This window comes from Myxine glutinosa, chromosome 4 (assembly GCF_964187855.1).
Source record: "Myxine glutinosa chromosome 4, kmMyxGlut1.1, whole genome shotgun sequence".
Classification (NCBI taxonomy): Eukaryota; Metazoa; Chordata; class Myxini; order Myxiniformes; family Myxinidae; genus Myxine; species Myxine glutinosa.
In genome coordinates this window covers 142,625,980-142,644,612 of record NC_136264.1, presented here as the reverse complement: position 1 = coordinate 142,644,612, position 18,633 = coordinate 142,625,980, and the positions used below count along the sequence as shown (strand labels likewise).

General features: G+C 48.9%; 1 protein-coding gene across 5 annotated transcripts in view; it reads right to left on the bottom strand.

The window, feature by feature from the left end:
* Window positions 1–18,633, bottom strand: part of LOC137425320 (folliculin-interacting protein 1) — a 165,043-nt gene that overhangs the window by 70,467 nt on the left and 75,943 nt on the right. For all 5 annotated transcript variants that reach the window (XR_013623209.1, XM_078776537.1, XM_078776535.1 and 2 more), the window contains exons 5-6: window positions 3,056–3,142; window positions 720–817 (exon numbers count right to left, since the gene is read on the bottom strand). Coding sequence is in view for 4 of the 5 variants with exons in the window: in XM_078776537.1 (XP_078632663.1) it covers window positions 720–817; window positions 3,056–3,142 (185 nt within the window). In the remaining variant the exon portion in view is untranslated. The remainder of the gene's footprint in view (window positions 1–719; window positions 818–3,055; window positions 3,143–18,633) is intronic.

The window sequence follows — 18,633 nt, the reverse complement described above, 5'->3', positions numbered from 1 at the left end:
TAGGTGAGGGAAACACATTTCACCACCCCTTCAGTCCCAGAACCTTAAGTATACCTTCCAACATCTTCCATGCACACCTTAAGTGTCCACACCAAACCTCTTATATTTTCCAGTTCTTACTCAAGCCACAACACAAAGCTTAAATTATACCCTTGTACTTGTCTTTCACTCATTTTCATGAAGCAAAAATACAACAACATGGAAAAATGCAAAATAGAATAAGTGCCATCATCACAACTAATGCAAACGAACACAAAGTGCTGTGATCTAAGCAAAGGCAAATTGGCTCAGAAGACGATGATGGGAATACCCTTGTTTGGTCTGGGTCTGTCTGCCAGTTTCTGAGAAGAAGATTTTTGAATTAAATACCAATATTTTGGGCAAACCCCCCTTTTATCCACTATATAGGGCGAGCATCCAGATGGGAAGCACAACCCCATGAGACCTTGCTGTCCTGATGCATCGTGCCAAATATCGTCCATAACCGGTCAGGTAGTTTGTGAGAAGATGTTTTAGTCAAATGTTAATAGACGTACGACGTACGTACACTAGTGGACGTATACATGTCCATTAATACATATGTACACATTCGGCCAGCCGGACACCGGGACCCACTCTGAGGTTATTTTGGAGAAATACTCTGAAATAACCTAAACATTGGTTGGAAAGTTTAACAGAAAAGCAAAACATAAATTTTTGTTTTTAAGTATTATACATACCTCGAGTCCTTTCTTGCAGCAAGGCATTTGTGTTGAGGAAAGGAAAGGAATGTGAGGACGTCAGGCCAGAACTCGTGCACTCAAAGCTCTCGGTGAGTCTGCACACAAGCTCAAGCTCTCAATTATATAATCTACACAAGCAGTTTTACACTCCCCATCCCCATCGGGTCTGTATCATTGCTTCGGGTTTCACAAATTTATATTCCTTGCATTTACCAAATAAAGTTATTTCTCTTTTTCTTTTTACCTACAAAATCTTACTCGTGGAAGAGCGAGGTATCATGAGATAAAAGGGCAACACACCGACAGCCTGCCCATATTTGAACATATCAAGCAAAGGAAAGAAGGAACAGAAGAGCAGAGAGAAGAGGTGAGTAAACACCAACCTACAAGGGAGAAGGTTGGGTTAGGTAGGGTTAAGGGTTGTATAAAATATTACACAGAGGGATGGGGCGGTGCACTATTTGATTTGTGAAAATATCAACAAATGTGTGACGTTTCATATGAAACGGTCTTAAATGTTTGTTGACCATAATCAAGGTTTTCGTTAAAAGCCGAGTACAGCTGGAGTTCGGGCGGCTGCAATCCCGTCTACTTCCAGCTGCTACCAAAGCGTCAAATGGTGCACGAATGAATGAAAATGCGACTCAAGAATTTTGTGCCGAAATGCCCTTCAATTCAGACAAAGCAAGGTGAAAATGATCCAAATTCTTGGATATGAATACGAAATTGCTGATATGATAGTACCTCCACACATAGTACAGCAAGCACACGCAATGGCTGTGGATGCATCGCTCCATGATAAATTACTAACATCACAGCCAATAGCATCGGTGCATGGAGTTTAAACCAACTTGTCAGACCAATCATGTTTGCAGGACGGTGTGGGTGCTAGACATGGATCAATTACACGAGCAGTGCCGACAGATGGGCTACATGTTGTATCGGTTAGAATTCTGTGCTCCACGGAATTCACTGCCGAGCACAGACAGGGTAGAGCAGATCACGTACTGCAAAATTTGACATTTTTTGCAATGATGCATGAGAAATTGATGAGATTTACCTATTTATTAATTAATGCTTGCCATCTACCTGAGCTATGAACATGGATGTGAGCTGTTTGCATCTTAGGTTGTGCACGCACAAAGTGAGTCAAGCATTCATACATGGTTTACACACGTCCGTTTCATTTCTCTCAAAACTAACGTCATGGAAAATGACAGGAAAAAACTTGACAACAAATACCTAGAACAGATCGCAGAGTGACATTTACAAGACAGCAGCTGGAAAGGCAATTAGGAATAAAAGACAGATTTCTATGAGGATGAAGAAGCTTTTTGACCTGCCACACAGGCAACATGGTCCTGTCTGGTCTCACGATCAGCATGTTACACTTGTTGATCACTTGGTAAGCAATACTGCTGGGAGCGGTGAGGAAGAACATGATACGACGAGAGGATGCCAAAAGCAGAACATGATACGAGAGGATGCCTAAACATTCTAATGTAAAATCCTGAAAAGAAACAGATTATGGTTAAAGGGCTCTATGTTTGTGATTTCACAAAGTCACGTTAGATACAATTGCAAATATTTCACCTGATATAATAACTATAGAGAAAGAAATCAACAGAGAGTGGTCATCCGGTGTTTCACAGGCAGGGTGGTTCGTCAGTGTGTGCGCCCATCCCTCGGATGGACCTTACACGGGCATCTGTCTGTTGGCATTAGTTGGTGGACGTTAAATACCCCACAGCCCCTGCGCGAAGAGTCGGCGAGTTATCAACGACACCTTGACCAAATTCCTCTAACCTACAGAGCACGTTGCATCAGCGGCACAGCCCGGCCCTCATCCAATGATGCTACCCCACAGTCTTGTGATACATACAAAAAGACCCCTCTCATGACATCTGTCTTCATGTATCTGGATTGGGGATCATGAGAAGTCCAATCTGCAAAGTTTACCTGTACAACCATCAACTCTCTTTCACATCAATTAACGGTGTCAGGCCCTCCATACAGTCCCTTCCCCATAATCATCAAATCTCAGCTTTGAAAAGAACATTGCAGAGCTACAAAAATATAGTGGTCATTTATGCACAATGGGAACAAGGCAGTGAAACATCCTTAGGGAGGGGAAAATAAATAAATACAATGCACATCCATCATTCCCATAACATAAACCACATTCAAGTTTTATTTATTTCTTTATTTAATAACCTGTATTTCTTTATTTAGGAACCTGAAGCTTGGTCCCTAAATGGTAAACAAGTTAACTTTGGAACTTTGCATATATAATATCAAACATTTATCAGCATCAAGTGTAGAACTTTACTCACAGGCTGCTGCTGCTGCTGCCACTAAGGCTGGTGGAGCCTCCAGTGTTCAAAGTGAACACTTTACTCAGCAAAAGTTGGGGTGGAGACCTGCACAGAAGATGATATCCATCATGCACGTCTCTTCTAAGTCAGTCAATGTTAACTAGTATGTATACAATATGTACATTGAAGAGGATTGTTTAAATAACTTATGTATATAATATGAAAATGTTAAACCTCCGTTTTCCCAAGCATGACATGGCCTCCCACCCCTCCCACAACTCAGTCTAACCCCCATCACTGCCCTTGATGATACATACCCTTTTCCCTTCCATTTCCTAATTAACAATTTACTAAGCTCCACAAAAGATGGCCCCAGATACAATTTATGGTGCATTCAAGAAGTAGGCAGAATACTTCAATCGTGTTTGTTTCCGAATCTCGTGCACACAATGGCTCAGATAGAATGCCGTTTCTCTCTGACCTGAGAAGGTGGAGAGGTTTGTGGCAACCATCGACTTCTATTCTACGACAGGTTCGGCCAGCATCAGCACACACATAAAAACCTTCTCTGCCGCTCTTGCTTACCCTTTATTCCTGAACATTTACCCTATGGTAATATGGTATACTCTGTCTTCTTCAAAATCAGCCAACCACTGCATTACACGAGTATGGTGCAAAAACAATCCTCTTAACTTACTCCCAATTATAATCAGTCATGGGATCCATAATCGCAGCTAACTCAAAGTCCTTCCTCTTCAACGACCTGCTCTCGGATCATCAGTTCAAATTCAGACATGGTCATTCCACACTGTACACGCTACTTCTCGTAACCCAAAAATGAATGGAGGCCATCAATCCGAGACATGAAATCAGTCATCTCTTTTGACATCGAGCATTTGTTTGCACCCCACCTTGCTCTCCAAGACCACCTCCTCTCATGGCATCCTGACTTCCTCCACTTTCATAGTCGATGCATGGTTTTCAACAGGATTTTCTAATCTCCTCCACTGTTGAGGCTGGAATTCCCCACAAGACCTTTTTTTGGGCCTAATCCTGTTCCTCATCTGCATCAATAATCTCTGATTCTCTGGAAAATCCTAGTCTCTGCTGACTGCATCCCTAATCTTTCAAATGGGCAGGCAACAGCCTAGACCTACCCTGTTTGCAGGCTTTGATAGAATCATAAGCTGATCGATCCACAGCTTGAATATGTCTTTCAACCAGAACAAATCTCTCACTTTCTCTCTGAAAGCACAGTCTGGCAAAGGTGAACCCTTCCTTCTACTTCCTTAACAAACCCCTTGAACAAGTTAATTCCCTCAAACCTTTGGACCACAACATCAGCCATGTTTTTTTCTTGGGCAAACCACACATCCAAGTTGGCATCAAAAGCCAGCCAGCGGCTCAGCATCCTCAGCCATGTCAAAGCCTGAACCCATAGCGCAATGGGGGTACTATTCGCCCCTTTGAGCTGGCACACCTGCCTCATATCTTGCACATCTTGATGGTGTGGAAACCAAGGCTCTGAATATATTGGTATGTCCTGCGATGAAGCCAAATATCTTGGCCTGTTACTCTCAGATCGCAGATAGGTCATTGCCCTCTCTGTATTATCCTGCCTCCTTCCTGGTCTCGTACCCTCTGCAATTTCCCTGCTCTGTATGTCTATGCCTCCCCCACACTCCTAAGGTTTCTACAGGGAGCACGTCTGGTGAAACTCCCAAAACCATGGCTCACTGTTTACCTCCACTCATTTCTTCCCTTATCTCACCTGTGGAGACAACTTGCACACACTATTCAATCTCATACTCATCTTCTCTACCCTCATTAACACACCCAAGCACACACACCTCTCCCTCATCGTCCTCTAAATTTTTTTTCCCATTTCTGTTCTCGAGCTTGTATCCAGTTTGTTCACCCCTTTTCTCCTCCCCCCACATACTCATTATTCATCAGTGTCCATCTCTCCTCCTGTTGGGTGTCCCCCTCCCACTTTCCATCGTTTTCATGTTCTGATCTGTTCTGTTCCACAAATTCTTCCATGAGCCTAGACCTGGAATAATCCCTCCCCTCAAAAAAATGCAAACGCTTTTATTTCATGTTTTTGTCAATAAACATGTGGCTTTATGTTGGTAAATAGTAATGTCGCCCAAATCGCATGCACCAAAATTTGTGAATGCTACCCTTTGCCTTTGACAACAACTGCAATCTCTTCTGCCAAAGAACAGGTGAACAAAATACAGGATATCAATCACAACTGCATCACTGACAAAGGGCAATCCATTTAATAAACTAGCAATACCCATGCCCTCCCGGAGTGAAATATGGAGTCAATGTCCCCTCCCTTAGGCAGGGATCAGTGGTTAAACCACTTGCCAAATTCCACATGTCCAGGTGAAAAATGCAAATAGTCTCCCCAGATTAGCCTAGCCGTTTGATTCTATAATTATCAGACGAACACACAGAGAATTACCTTACCTTACTTTATTTGTTTTCCAAAAGGACTGTCTATGAGTTCGTAAAACTTTAACCATATACTCAAATGGTTTGGACAAAAGAACAAACATTTTATTATTAGTAATATTTTTTATTATTATAGTTTTTATTTTATTATTAGTAATACATTTATTATTAGTAAAATAACTAACATAGCTAGAGACACCCACTCTGGGAGTCGTCTTTGGGGGAAGGGGAGAGGAGGAGAATGGCAGGGGAAGCATATTTCAACATTGGCTATTAATCCCCCCTCTCTCCAGCAGGGGTCAGTAAAGCACTTGCACTGTGCCATGTGTACAGGCTCAAATACCACAAGTCGTCTCGCCAACCTCACGGTGGGGAGGGAAGTGGGACATTTTGTACCTGTGACCAAACCCTAATTACTTCACATATGTTAAATTTGGTGGAGACTGGCCCAGTTTTTGATTCTATAACAAGACATACTTATTTTATGTAGTAGGATTATACAAAATGCTGCAATTTTGACCTCCACCATCCCTGCCTCCCCCATTTACCTATATCTTTACTCCTATCCCCCTTTCTTCGCCATCTTCAACATTTTATGTTTGCCTGTTTACACGAGTGTTTTGCCCTGTGTCTGCTGACAAAACCAAACAGCTTTCAGATAGTGGGAAAAGCATTAACCGACACTCTTGACACAAAATTGCAAGGTATATATATATATATATATTGTTGCGGATATGAGATTGGCCTCCATCCATATCCGCTTGTAAATATTCCCCTATTTCCCCAATACTTCCCAACTATCCCCAATCCCCCATTCCCTAGTCCCATTTTCTGTAAACAACACTCTGTAGACCCGACCTTCCCCTATTTCCCCCATTAAATGTCGCATCCAGGTCCACCGCATCTCACGTAGACAACTATAGGACATCTTGCTAGTTATTCTTAGTCTATGTCAGTTTTTTTTTTTTTTTTTTTTTTTTTTTTTTTTGTATACAAGATCGAGGCTCGTGAAAGAGCGAACATTAATCACACAGAAAGACAAACAGACACATAAAACAAATAACATCGGGAGCGGTAGACAAGATGGGGAGAGAGGGGGAAGGACACAAACACAACATTTGAGAGCAGGGACCGAGAGACATGGAGACATCGAGAGATCTGTGGGAGGGAGAGGGCTTTGGGGGGGAGGCATGTGAAGGGGGAGAGGCATGTGAAGGGGGGGGGGGGGGGTGGGAGAGGTATAAACATATGGACACTGCCAGGATTTCCAGGAAATAAGTTGGAATTTCAAACAAGGTGGATCTGGGGTGAATTAGTGGGGGTAGAAAAGATCAAGGTTATGGATGGGGGAAGATAAGAGATGGTGGTGAACAGCTGTTTTAAAGACCTGGAGGGAGGAGAGGGATTGAAGGGAGTGTGGGAGTTTGTTCCACAGGCGGGAGAAAAGAGGAATGAAAGAGTGAAGGTGAGCAGAGAGCCGAGATTTCGGCAGTTTAACCATCAGAGGGTTGCTGGCAGATCTTGTGCGACCTGTAGGAATATTTGGGGGACAGAGCACAGAGAGAGCTGGGGGAGCAAGGCCGGAGAGGAGTCGGTAGAAGACAGAAAGACCACCTACCTGCCTGCGGTGAGTGAGTGAAAGGCCCTCAGAGATAGCTTCATCGCGGGAGATTCCAATGATTTTGAAAGCTTTGGATTCAACAGCGTGAAGCCGAGCCAGGTGTGAGGCAGGAGCACCAGCCCATAGGGGAGAACAGTATTCCATAGAGCTGCGGATGAAAGCCTTGTATGTGGTGAGGAGCTCAGGTGTGCCGAGGAAGGACTTCGCACGACGGAGGATGCCCAGTCGGCGACTGGCTTTGGAGGCCAGCTTGGAAATGTGGTTTTCCCAAGAAAGATCATGGCAGATAGTGAAACCCAAAAGCTTGAGTGACAGAACTTCTTGGAGAGGATTGTTGAGAAAGTAGATGGGAGGGTTGTCCAGTCGATCTTTTCGGAGAGACATAGTAAGAGAGTGAGATTTGTTAAGGACTCGTTTCCATTAATTCTGACTCTTCGTTGCACCAGAATGTGATTGTATGGCACCGTTAGAAAGTTTAGGACCTCCCAATACCTCCCCGCAGCTCTTCCTCATGGTACAACAACAACAACAACAACAGCGGCGGCGGCGCGGGGAGTGTGCGTCCTCACTCCGGCTTGGTTAGCCGCCATTGAACATGTGCTCCGACGGGGTTACCACGCAGGGGCTCGCTGTCAGCTCCTCGTCAAGGGCGGAGCCCGGTAACCCCCCGCACCCAATAGAAGCGGCGGACCGATCCCATCTGGGGCGGGGCCAACGAGCCGAGGGCGTGTCACTCCCCGCTGAGCATGCGCAGGAAGAGGGAGGTGACGTCAGATGCGCCCTCAGCTTGGAGAGAGAAGACGCCACCTCCGAGCGCTGAAATACCTCCCCGCATATCTGGACCGGACCGTGTTGATTCTGCCCCTGAGCCAAGGTGCACCTTGTGCTATCGACTGCCTGTCCTTCCTTGCCATCAATCCCTGTGTAAGTCAGTCTTGTCCCGTTTGTCTGTGGTCTGTCGGGGATAGATAAGACTGTGTCTAAGTGCCCATCTTTTCTGTGCTTTACCTCTTACCTTGTAATCTACCCTTTTCTGCATCACCAATTATATCCTCCTCCGGAGGTCTTGAGAACTGTACCCCCTTGTGTCGTTTCATTTATCCCAGCCGTTGTGTCCTTTCCTTCATTGATTTAGCGTAGCGCGATTCGGCCAACGTTCGAGTGGAATCGGGCGGGATCGGGTTCTAATCGGGGAGTAACTGTTCGGACGCGGTAATACACCACCGCTCGGTAAAATAACATCTACAACCGCGTCTGTAACAATTGGTGTCGGGAAGTGGGATTGGACCCGAAGCGCGCTTCACGCGCTCGAAATTATTAACGGCGAAATTTGATTTTGTTTTACAAAAATAAAAACCCGAATTTTGAAAGTCGCGCTATGGCGGATCAAGACGGCTGGGTTCCGGTAGAGGAGAGTGAGGCAGGGTCGATCCAGGACCAAATTGAGGGACAAGAGGAGAGCGAAGCAGTGAGGGTGGCAGGTTCGCAAAATGGCGCCTCGCACATGGCTGCGGCGGCCGCACCCGCTGCACAAGTGGGAGGGATGGCCCAAATGCAGGCCCTCATGGAGCAATTTATGGCGCAAATGCAGGCGTCCCTCAACCTGCAGAAGGACGATATGAGGGCTAATAGTGAGCAAATGAGGGCTGATAGTGAGCGATTGGGTGAGCGATTGGAGGGCCAAATGGGGGTAATGGGGAACCGGATGGATGCTCAGGGTGAGCGATTGGAGGGCCAAATGGGGTCCAATAGCGAGAAATTGAGGGAGGACATGGGGTCCAATAGCGAGAAATTGAGGGAGGACATGGGGGCCCAGATCGGAGGGTTAGGGAGTAGAATAGAGGGATTAGACAATAGATTAGGGGAAATACAGGAGGGGTTAATGGGGGTAGAAAACAGAATGGCCGTTCAGGAGAATCAAATGGAAGGGATGAAAAAGGGGTTAGAAAACAGTATGGAAGGCAAATTGAGGGACATGAGGGACCAAGCGGAAAGGGAAGTGAAACAAATGGGGCAGCAGATAGAGGGGGTCAGAATGGGGGTAGAAACTAAATTGGATGCTCACAGGGAGAAAATGGAGCAGATGAGGGTGGCATCTGGGCAGGAGATGCAAGTGATGGGAGAAGAGATCAGAAGAGGTGTGAGTGAGGAGGTCGGAGGAGTGCGCGAGGAGGTGAGGCACTGTAAGGAGCGCATGGAGAAGGAGGTGAGAAAGGGGACTGTAAAGTTACAAGGGGGCATAGAGGACCTGACGCAGGAGGTGGAACAGCTGACGGTGGGACAGACTGAGTTAGTGGAGCAGGTACAAAGGAACACTGCGGTACTAGGAGGGGTTAAAAGCGACACAGAATGACCTAAAAAATGACTTGGTAGCGACACAGAGGCAATGTCAGATGGTACGTGAGGGACTGACAACGAGGTTGGACGAGGTGACAGAGGTAATGGAGACGAAGGACCGGCAGGTGAGGACGCACATGGAAACGGTCAAGGTGGCCTTAGAGGACGAGCTTGAGGAGACGTACCGGGAAATAAAAGAGGTGAAGCAGAAATTAGAAGAAGTGGAAGAAGGGGTGAGCGAAATTAAGAAGCGACGGAGAGAGGATAAGAAAGAGATAAAGGAGGAAGTAAAAGAATTGGTCCAAAGTCTGTGTTCGGATCGTGATGATGTGCTCATTAACCGGATGAGGGATTCGCAGGTGATGGAGGAGAAGCGAAGAGAAAGAGGACCCGGTGTAAGTGGTGACCAATATGGTCGTGCGTATGATGCGCCAGGTGATTTAATAAGCTTGGGGGTCGAGATGGACCCGGGTGTTCGTGAGAGGCCGTTGGTGAAGTGTGCGGCAGGTCTGGTGTGCGAAAAAGGAGGTGTGCGAGAAAGTCCGACTCTGGGGTGTGTGAGGAAAAAGTGCGTGCCAAGGAGTGAGGGTGCTGTCGAGAGTGAGTCGGTCGTAGCGCGTGTGCGAGGGAGCACATGGAAGCGCGTAGTGAGGAGTGTTACGGAGGGTGTAAAGGGAGAATGCACGCCTGTGGTGAGTGTTACAGAGGGTGTGACGGGAGAGTGTGCGCAAGAGTGTGCGCGAGAAAGGTGTGTAACGGACGGGTGCATGAGGAAAGAGTGCGCTGTCGAGAGTAAGGGTGAGTGCGCTGTCAAGAGTGGAGGTGAGAGTAGTAAGAGTGACACGGAGCGTGAGTTGGTTATGACAGGTGAGCGAGGATGCACACCTAGAATGGTAGAGCGTGTGTGGGAATGCACACTTGAGTTGGTCGTGAGGCACGTGGTTGGGTGTGCGAATGAAAGCACACCTGTAATTGTCACAGAGGAGGTGACCGAGGAAGGGGCGCGAAGAGGTGTGTTGGTGAGGTGTGCGAGCGACGAATGTGTGCCAAGGTGTTGGGTGGGCAGGTGTGTGACCAAGTCGGTGAGCGGAATGAGTGTACCGAGGTGTGTAAGGAAAGGTACGAGGAGCATGGGAACAGCTGGAGGTATGAGCAAGAAAGGGGTAGCGTATGCTTGTAAGCATGCAGGTGAAGCATCGACGGTGACCGGGTTAGAGGTTAGAACGACTTATAGCCGAATCGGGCCCTCGGTGCGTGCCGGGCTTCGCGTGCCGCGAGAACCAGCGGGGATCCGAGCCGCGGCGGGTTCGAAAGGACCGCCGTACGCGATCCACGCTGGGCCTCACTTGGAACGGCCGCGTCCGGGCTCCACTAGGCGGAGCGGGCAGCCCGATAGGAAGGGTCGTCATGGCGACCACTTTCTATTGAGACGTGCCGGCAGGTCGAGATCGGGACATTGGATGGCTCCGTGCCGAGAGGGTGCGTGGGACCTCGGCCCGGGTAAACCTCCTTCCCTGCACCGAATGCGGGACGTATCCAGCCGCTGGCACCAAACAACCCGCATTCATGGCTTGGCTGTACGAAGCCGAGCTTTGGACAGGAATTGGCGCACCGAGAGGCATTAGTGAGTAGACTGTGTGATGAGGTTAGTGTTTTGGACCCAAAATTAGAGAAAAACAAAATTTGATGATTGGCAAAGGATTGGCAGTAATGATTGGCAGATGAGTAGTGATTGGCAAATTTTTGATTTGTTGAAATTGGATGTGCAAAATTGGTAGTGGGAGATGCCCGATGTGGTGGGATGGCAACTCTGTCATCCCTCACAAAAAAGGGGGGGCAAAGGAGCACTAGGTTTATGGGGTGTACGGCAGTGAAAACTAGCCCGGGTGGGTTAGGTTATATTGATAGGGATCTAGCAAAGATGACATTAGGTAACGTTAAGGTTAGTTAGTGACTGATACCTGTAGTGGGGACGCAGGTAGTTTAGTGTGGATTATAATGACGAGGGAGCGCAATAGTTTAAAGGGACGACTGGGAAGCGCAAGTTTCAGAGGGGAGTAGTTAGATGAGATGATGCTGTGTGAGAACTGGACAGGTGTGTGGAGCAGTGTATGAGTAGTGAGTGTTGTGGATCAGCGCGAATGCGCTTGGGGGAGAGAAGGGTGCAGGCGGCACCAAGTATGAGAGCACAGGTGTGCAAGTACAGGTGTGTGGAATACATGGAGTAAGTGGTACGGAGTGGTGTGCATGGTGCGAAGGTGTGGATGGGGGAAGAGTGGACCCCTTTCACGAGTACCCGGGGCGGGTAGTGTAAGTGTTAGGTAGAGGGGATAGGTAAATTGTGGTTGGATATTGGCATTTGTGGTGCGGTTGCAGAATGGTATTGTGGATGGGTGCATTAGTGTTGTGGAAATGGCTGGGCGTGTAGCCTGTTAGTGTGTGTAGTTGGTTTGGGCACTCCACCACTGTGAGGATGTCGGCCAGGTGAGGCCGCAGGTGGGCTCTGGGAGCCGGTAGTAGTTGTGTGGATGGGGCCTGAGGATCCCGGGTGTGGATCGGGCAGCCCGTGCCAGAGAGGGCACTGAGGGGGTGAGAGTGCGAGAGGGCCTTCCCCAGTTAGTTAGGTTAGGGTGAGGAGCAGGTAAGCTCGGGTGGCAACTACAGTGGTGGAGGTGTGCAGGTGGGTAGACCTGCTGGGAGAGCTACACGTCACAGCCCAGAAATTGTGCGAGGGCACCGAGTGTTGAATCGGGGGAGTGAGACCCCAAATTGAGAAGCACCACAGTTTGGTCAATGGGAATTGGTTTTTAGAACCCATAGTGTAAGTTGGCCAATGGATTGGCAGGGAAAGACCCCGGGTAATGTAAAGTTGTTAAAGTCATTTAGGAAATAGTTAGGATTGACGAACCTGTCGCACCATACGCAGCCACTTACCTGAGGTGATGATGATGACTCCACACCTGTGTTCCTTTGTTCTGTGTTGCAGGAAATAAGAATTGCTGTTTGGATTTGTGAGACGCATCACGACGTGGATAAGACATTGGGGTGATTCCATCTCTCCCTCCTTAGGAGGGACTGATGATGAATTGGAGATGGCAAATTTTGATTGGAGTTGGAAATAGAGGATCTGGCTTTGGGGCAGAGAGAGAGGAGAGAGAGGTGCTGGCTCTGCAGTTGTGGGCCTGTACTTTCGCTGCTTGCTGCCTGGATCGATACACCATATGGACCGCAATTTTTGTGGCCGCCCACCATGGACCGCAGTTCTTTTGCGGGCAAGCACCACCCGTTGATGGACCTATGGGTCAACGTGGCACCTATGCCATACAGGTGAACCACTTATAGTTGGCCCCCCTGACGGCCACAATTTAGAAATGGACGCGGTTGGCGCCTTTCTTTATTTTTGAAAGAAGCCAGAAGGCCAAGTGCACTTCAGGAAGGCAAGACCAGCGGCAGAACATCGGCCGGCTGCGACACCACCGGTGACTATGAACACTTTATTGGTGCACCGGATGGTGCTGACTGTGTGTATGGGGTGGTGCTTTTGGTGCTTGGATGGGGTGCTCTGTACATTATTAAAGGCCGTAGGGCCACAGGGCACTCGTGGGTTGGTGTATCGATGCTGGCATGCGTGCTCTCTCTATGCATAACATCTGCATGTGTTCCTCCAAAAACAGGTCCTGGATCGTAGTGTAAATATCAGTGTAGTCTTGTATAAATGATGCTCCCTACCGGCTGTATGTTTAGTTTGAGGATTCTTTCCGTGATTCGGTTATCCTGTGGGTGTGTTTCTGTGAGAAGGGTGCAACGTCGCAGGGGGACATATTTACTCATTTGTGAACATCTGTAAAACTGTCGCACTCAGGGTTGAGTTAATAGTAGAGGGAACTACATCTGAGTGCCACACTAAAGTAAGTAAAAATTTATCGGGTCGGGCCGCCCCGAGGTAGAGAAGGGTGCAATGTTGCGGATATGAGATTGGCCTCCATCCATATCCGCTTGTAAATATTCCCCTATTTCCCAAATACTTCCCAACTATCCCCAATCCCCCATTCCCTAGTCCCATTTTCTGTAAACAACACTCTGTAGACCCGACCTTCCCCTATTTCCCCCATTAAATGTCGCATCCAGGTCCACCACATCTCACGTAGACAACTATAGGACATCTTGCTAGTTATTCTTAGTCTATGTCAGTTAAGGACTCGTTTCCATTAATTCTGACTCTTCGTTGCACCAGAATGTGATTGTATGGCACCGTTAGAAAGTTTAGGACCTCCCAATACCTCCCCGCAGCTCTTCCTCATGGTACAACAACAACAACAACAACAGCGGCGGCGGCGCGGGGAGTGTGCGTCCTCACTCCGGCTTGGTTAGCCGCCATTGAACATGTGCTCCGACGGGGTTACCACGCAGGGGCTCGCTGTCAGCTCCTCGTCAAGGGCGGAGCCCGGTAACCCCCCGCACCCAATAGAAGCGGCGGACCGATCCCATCTGGGGCGGGGCCAAGGAGCCGAGGGCGTGTCACTCCCCGCTGAGCATGCGCAGGAAGAGGGAGGTGACGTCAGATGCGCCCTCAGCTTGGAGAGAGAACACGCCACCTCCGAGCGCTGAAATACCTCCCCGCATCTCTGGACCGGACCGTGTTGATTCTGCCCCTGAGCCAAGGTGCACCTTGTGCTATCGACTGCCTGTCCTTCCTTGCCATCAATCCCTGTGTAAGTCAGTCTTGTCCCGTTTGTCTGTGGTCTGTCGGGGATAGATAAGACTGTGTCTAAGTGCCCATCTTTTCTGTGCTTTACCTCTTACCTTGTAATCTACCCTTTTCTGCATCACCAATTATATCCTCCTCCGGAGGTCTTGAGAACTGTACCCCCTTGTGTCGTTTCATTTATCCCAGCCGTTGTGTCCTTTCCTTCATTGATTTAGCATAGCGCGATTCGGCCAACGTTCGAGTGGAATCGGGCGGGATCGGGTTCTAATCGGGGAGTAACTGTTTGGACGCGGTAATACACCACCGCTCGGTAAAATAACATCTAAAACCGCGTCTGTAACAATATATATATATATATATATATAGTTACACGGTTTTTAGAACCTTCACTTGTAAATAATTCTCTTCACTTAAAAAGGTCGCACCCTAGTTAGTCCATTTTGCAACACGTAGGACACCATAGGACCTTCTTCAGTTATTTCATTAGTATGTGTTTCAGGTAAGGCTCTGTTTCCAATAGTTTGACTCTGCGTTGCATTAATCAAATAACCTAGGCCCCTTTTCTCAATCCCCTTCATTTTGCGGCGTAGCCTCCCTCCAAATTGTGTTCCTTGGCTTGCCAGTAGCGTTCGCTGCACGGCTCAAGACGCCATTACGCACGCGGTCAGACTGGAGAAAAAGGGGGAGAAGTTGTCGGAGCGAGGCGTGGCCCCATCAACGTGTCACGAAGGGAGGAGCCGGTGAACCCTCGTGACCAATCAGGGCCGAGGCGTGTTCACCGGTAGGCGGACTAAAGAGCATGCGGCTTGATACGCGAGCGCGTGATAAAAGCGCTCACTTGAGACTACTTCGTGAGTTGGGAGGGAGAGGTCGTTGCACAGAGAGGAGAGAGACTGCACGGAGGTGAGCGAGATTGCACCATCAATTATATTGAATTGCGCATACAGCCGTGCGAAGGACTACCCCCCCCACCCCCCCCCCGCCACATATAAGGTCCGATCGCGCGCCAACGGTACGTGCTTGCTGCTGCCCGGGTTCTCGCCACGGCACGAGTCAACACCCGGAGCCGGACTCGACTGGACCGGAGCCGGACCTCAACGCCCAACCATCCGCCTGGACCTTCTCCTCCTTCCGACCACTACCCTTTCGTGTAAGTCCGTTTGTGTCGTCCTGGGCGTGATAATTAAGAGTGTATAAGATTGCCCTGTGTCTGCTGCTTCTTCTTCTTCTTATTGTATATGCCCTTCTTTCGTTTTTTCTCTTCGGGTTTTCTTGTACGTAATTAATAAATATTTGTTCTCCCTTTGCTTTGGTTTCCTCTCATCCGATCGCTTTCGTGATTTCCTCAATTGAGTACCGGTGGCACGATTTGGCCAATCGCTCGGAATCGGGTTAGTCTATTGCTAACGGCCCGAGTCGCAGCTCGCTTCGCTCGGCGTATCCATTAACGCTGCGGCCCGGGTGGGAGTTATCTCCTCGCTTACGGCCGGTGGTAGTACTTAGGTAACAAGACTAATTGGGCTTACAACCCTACTTACCACCGACCGGAAGTGACGTCATGGCTTCCAGGATCAGAGACGGCCAGCTTAAAAGGCAAGGGGATTAACCCCCCCCTTGGTAACGGGAGTGCCGTTCTCCGAATCCGCAACAATATATATATTGTTGCGGTTGTGCCATAAAGGCAAACCCCCTATAGTTAATTGCACGACAACATGTAGCCTGCAGTATAGTTATGTCTTATTGAATGTAAAGATTAGCCCTTTCCCATTGTGTCGTAATCAAAACCAAATATGCGTTGAGAGTTAGGCAGGATCTTCAAACCTTCGTTGGGTAAGGAAAGCCATTACTAATGGGCAGGAAGACGGGCCAAAAGCACGGCCCACGTGACCAGTGAGGAGGCGGGAACACCCAGCCAGGATGCGGCAAACCTCAGCCAATGGGAGGCTGTGGAACGTTTTTGGAGGCGTGGGCGGATCTGGTAAAAGCCCGCGCGGATCGCATTTCTTTCTCTTGGATTTCGCAGCGCACAGGACAACATCTCTCTTGCTTTGGGGATTTTGCTGCGCCACGACCTCCTGCTCCGGACTCGCTTGCTTTTAGGCTGCGCCCACAGTACGACCTGTCTTGGATTTCGCAGCGACGAGGACATACCTGAGCTCTGGCCTTTTCGCCACGCCTCACGACGAGATCTCGCTTGCTTTTTCGTTTCTCCCACGACACGTGTTTGGCTGTGTTTTCATCGACACCCATCGCTTCTTCGCCGATCTCTTGCGCCATCCGGCTGACCTGCAAGCGTTGGCTTTCGACACGACTCACCTGAGCTGAAGTTTGTCTGCCTGCGTGGCAGCTTGTCCCACCTGTGCTAAGTTCGTCTGTGCCGACTTCGAGGCGGATGTTCGTCCTTCGGACCTGACCTCGTCCAGGCTGCACGTGAGGACCGAACTGCGCACACCAGACCATGTGGCCAATTGCGAGGCAATCCCAGCACGTACATCGGTACGCCCTTAACCAGAGTGTTATTCTCTGAGTGAGTGTGTCAGAGTGTGAAGGCACCAGTGGGGTTTATAGTAGGTAAGACTTGATAAGCTGCATCTTTTGTGTATTCTCTGTGCCTTCAAAATAAAAGGCTGTACATTTGGTTACTTTCCAACCTGTTCGGATACGTCTTTTCTCCATTAGCCAAGCATCATCCGAGACCGAATTTGGCTCGAATCGGGTTCATAAATCACGTGAGGTAACGCCGCTTTCCACACCGTGCAAATCCGCTTGGAACGCAATTGAATAAGGTGCGTGAAAGTGAGGGTTCGATCCCCGGTTTCTCCGGTCAAGTGTCTTGAAGGTATTTGGGAATACTGACCAGTAAAACTCTTCGACGCGTGACTGGGAAATTGGCGATCGGAATTGCTTAGCAATCCGTCAATCACGAGTTTAGTCGCTCGCGGTCAACGGCCTGTGTGGAACCGGAGTTCGTGGGGAAACGGGGCATAACCTCCCCCCCCCCCCCTTAGTACGTCGACGAACCCGGGTTCCGCAACAATATATATATCTATATTGTCGTGCGAATACCCTCCGGTTAATACCAGGGCTCGCGGATGGCTCAAACGGCTTTAATGGAGGCGACGATCAAACACGGATTCAGCTATAAAAGCACGGGAGAAAGAATGGAGGAGAAGAGGCGGCAAGCGCTTGCCTATAGCGAACCGCTGGCAGCTCCGATCCTGCAGGGGATTAACTCAAACGAACACAAGATTTGAAGGGAAAATAAAATAATACAAGGGTTTATTTGAAATAAAGGTCGGGACAGGGAAACGGGATGATCAATAAAGGTCCTAAATCGGGATCCCGCACACCTCACTTCAGAAACGAACAAAGGAATGAATTAATAAAAGGAATCGTCGTGTACTTGTGAAATGTGGGGTGCGGCCTTATCTGTCTGTAGTCTGTGTGTCCGTCATCCAACGCGGCTCCCTCAGTCCGCCTCGCTCGCGCGCTCAGCCAGGGGCCGAGCGACCCACTCCGCTCCTATCTCCTAGTCGACTGCACACGAGGTCCCGCCCGCTCACAGCACCACCACTCGCTCCCAGCACCAACAGCACCGCGAAGGGCCGAGCACCGCTCCAAGCTGAGAGGGAAATGGAAGAGACCAAGAGAGCAAAATGTCGTACAGCGCAGAGGCAAAATGAAGGGCGAATGACGATCTCCAACTCGGAGGGGGTCCTGCGCGAAGAGAGAAAAATGTCATCCAGCGAGCCCTTTTGTCACCTTGCGTGTGACGTCAATTCTTGCTCTGCCCCAACCAGCGCCTCGTCTCTCAACCTCTCGAAGGTTATGTTGCACTGGTGCCCTGTCATTGGCCAAGTGCTTCCCATCCTGTGGTGTTGCTCGCCCCTCCCCCTGGCCAATCAACAGTCCTCCTGGGCGTGGCTCCTAGCCTTGCTCGAGGCTCGCACAGCTGGTGGTGTGGCTGGCTGCGGCCCATGCGGCGGTGCCCCGATCTGGTTTCCTGCCTGTTTCTTCCAAGGTCATTGTTGGAGGGGAACTAATTAATGTGTGCACTAAGGACCTATCTCAGTGTTTATATGAGAATGCGTTGCCATAAGGGACAAAGATTTGGCGACAGGGGGGAAACGACGAATGAGGGAACTTTATCCATAATCCCTGCACTATTTAGCAAGCCCCGCCCCCCCCCCCCCCCTCGCGGCAGGGACACCAATACAGCTTATACCGACAAACCGGACTAAACATAGAACTTATTACAGGTAGATTCCCTATCACGACAGTCGGATACCTACCTATACAGATCTATTTGGCTCTAGATATTCCTCTACCCAAATTCATAACTAACTAACTAACTAACTAACTAACTAACTAACACACACACACACACACACACACACACACACACACACACACACACACACACACACACACACACACACACACACACACACACACACACACACACAC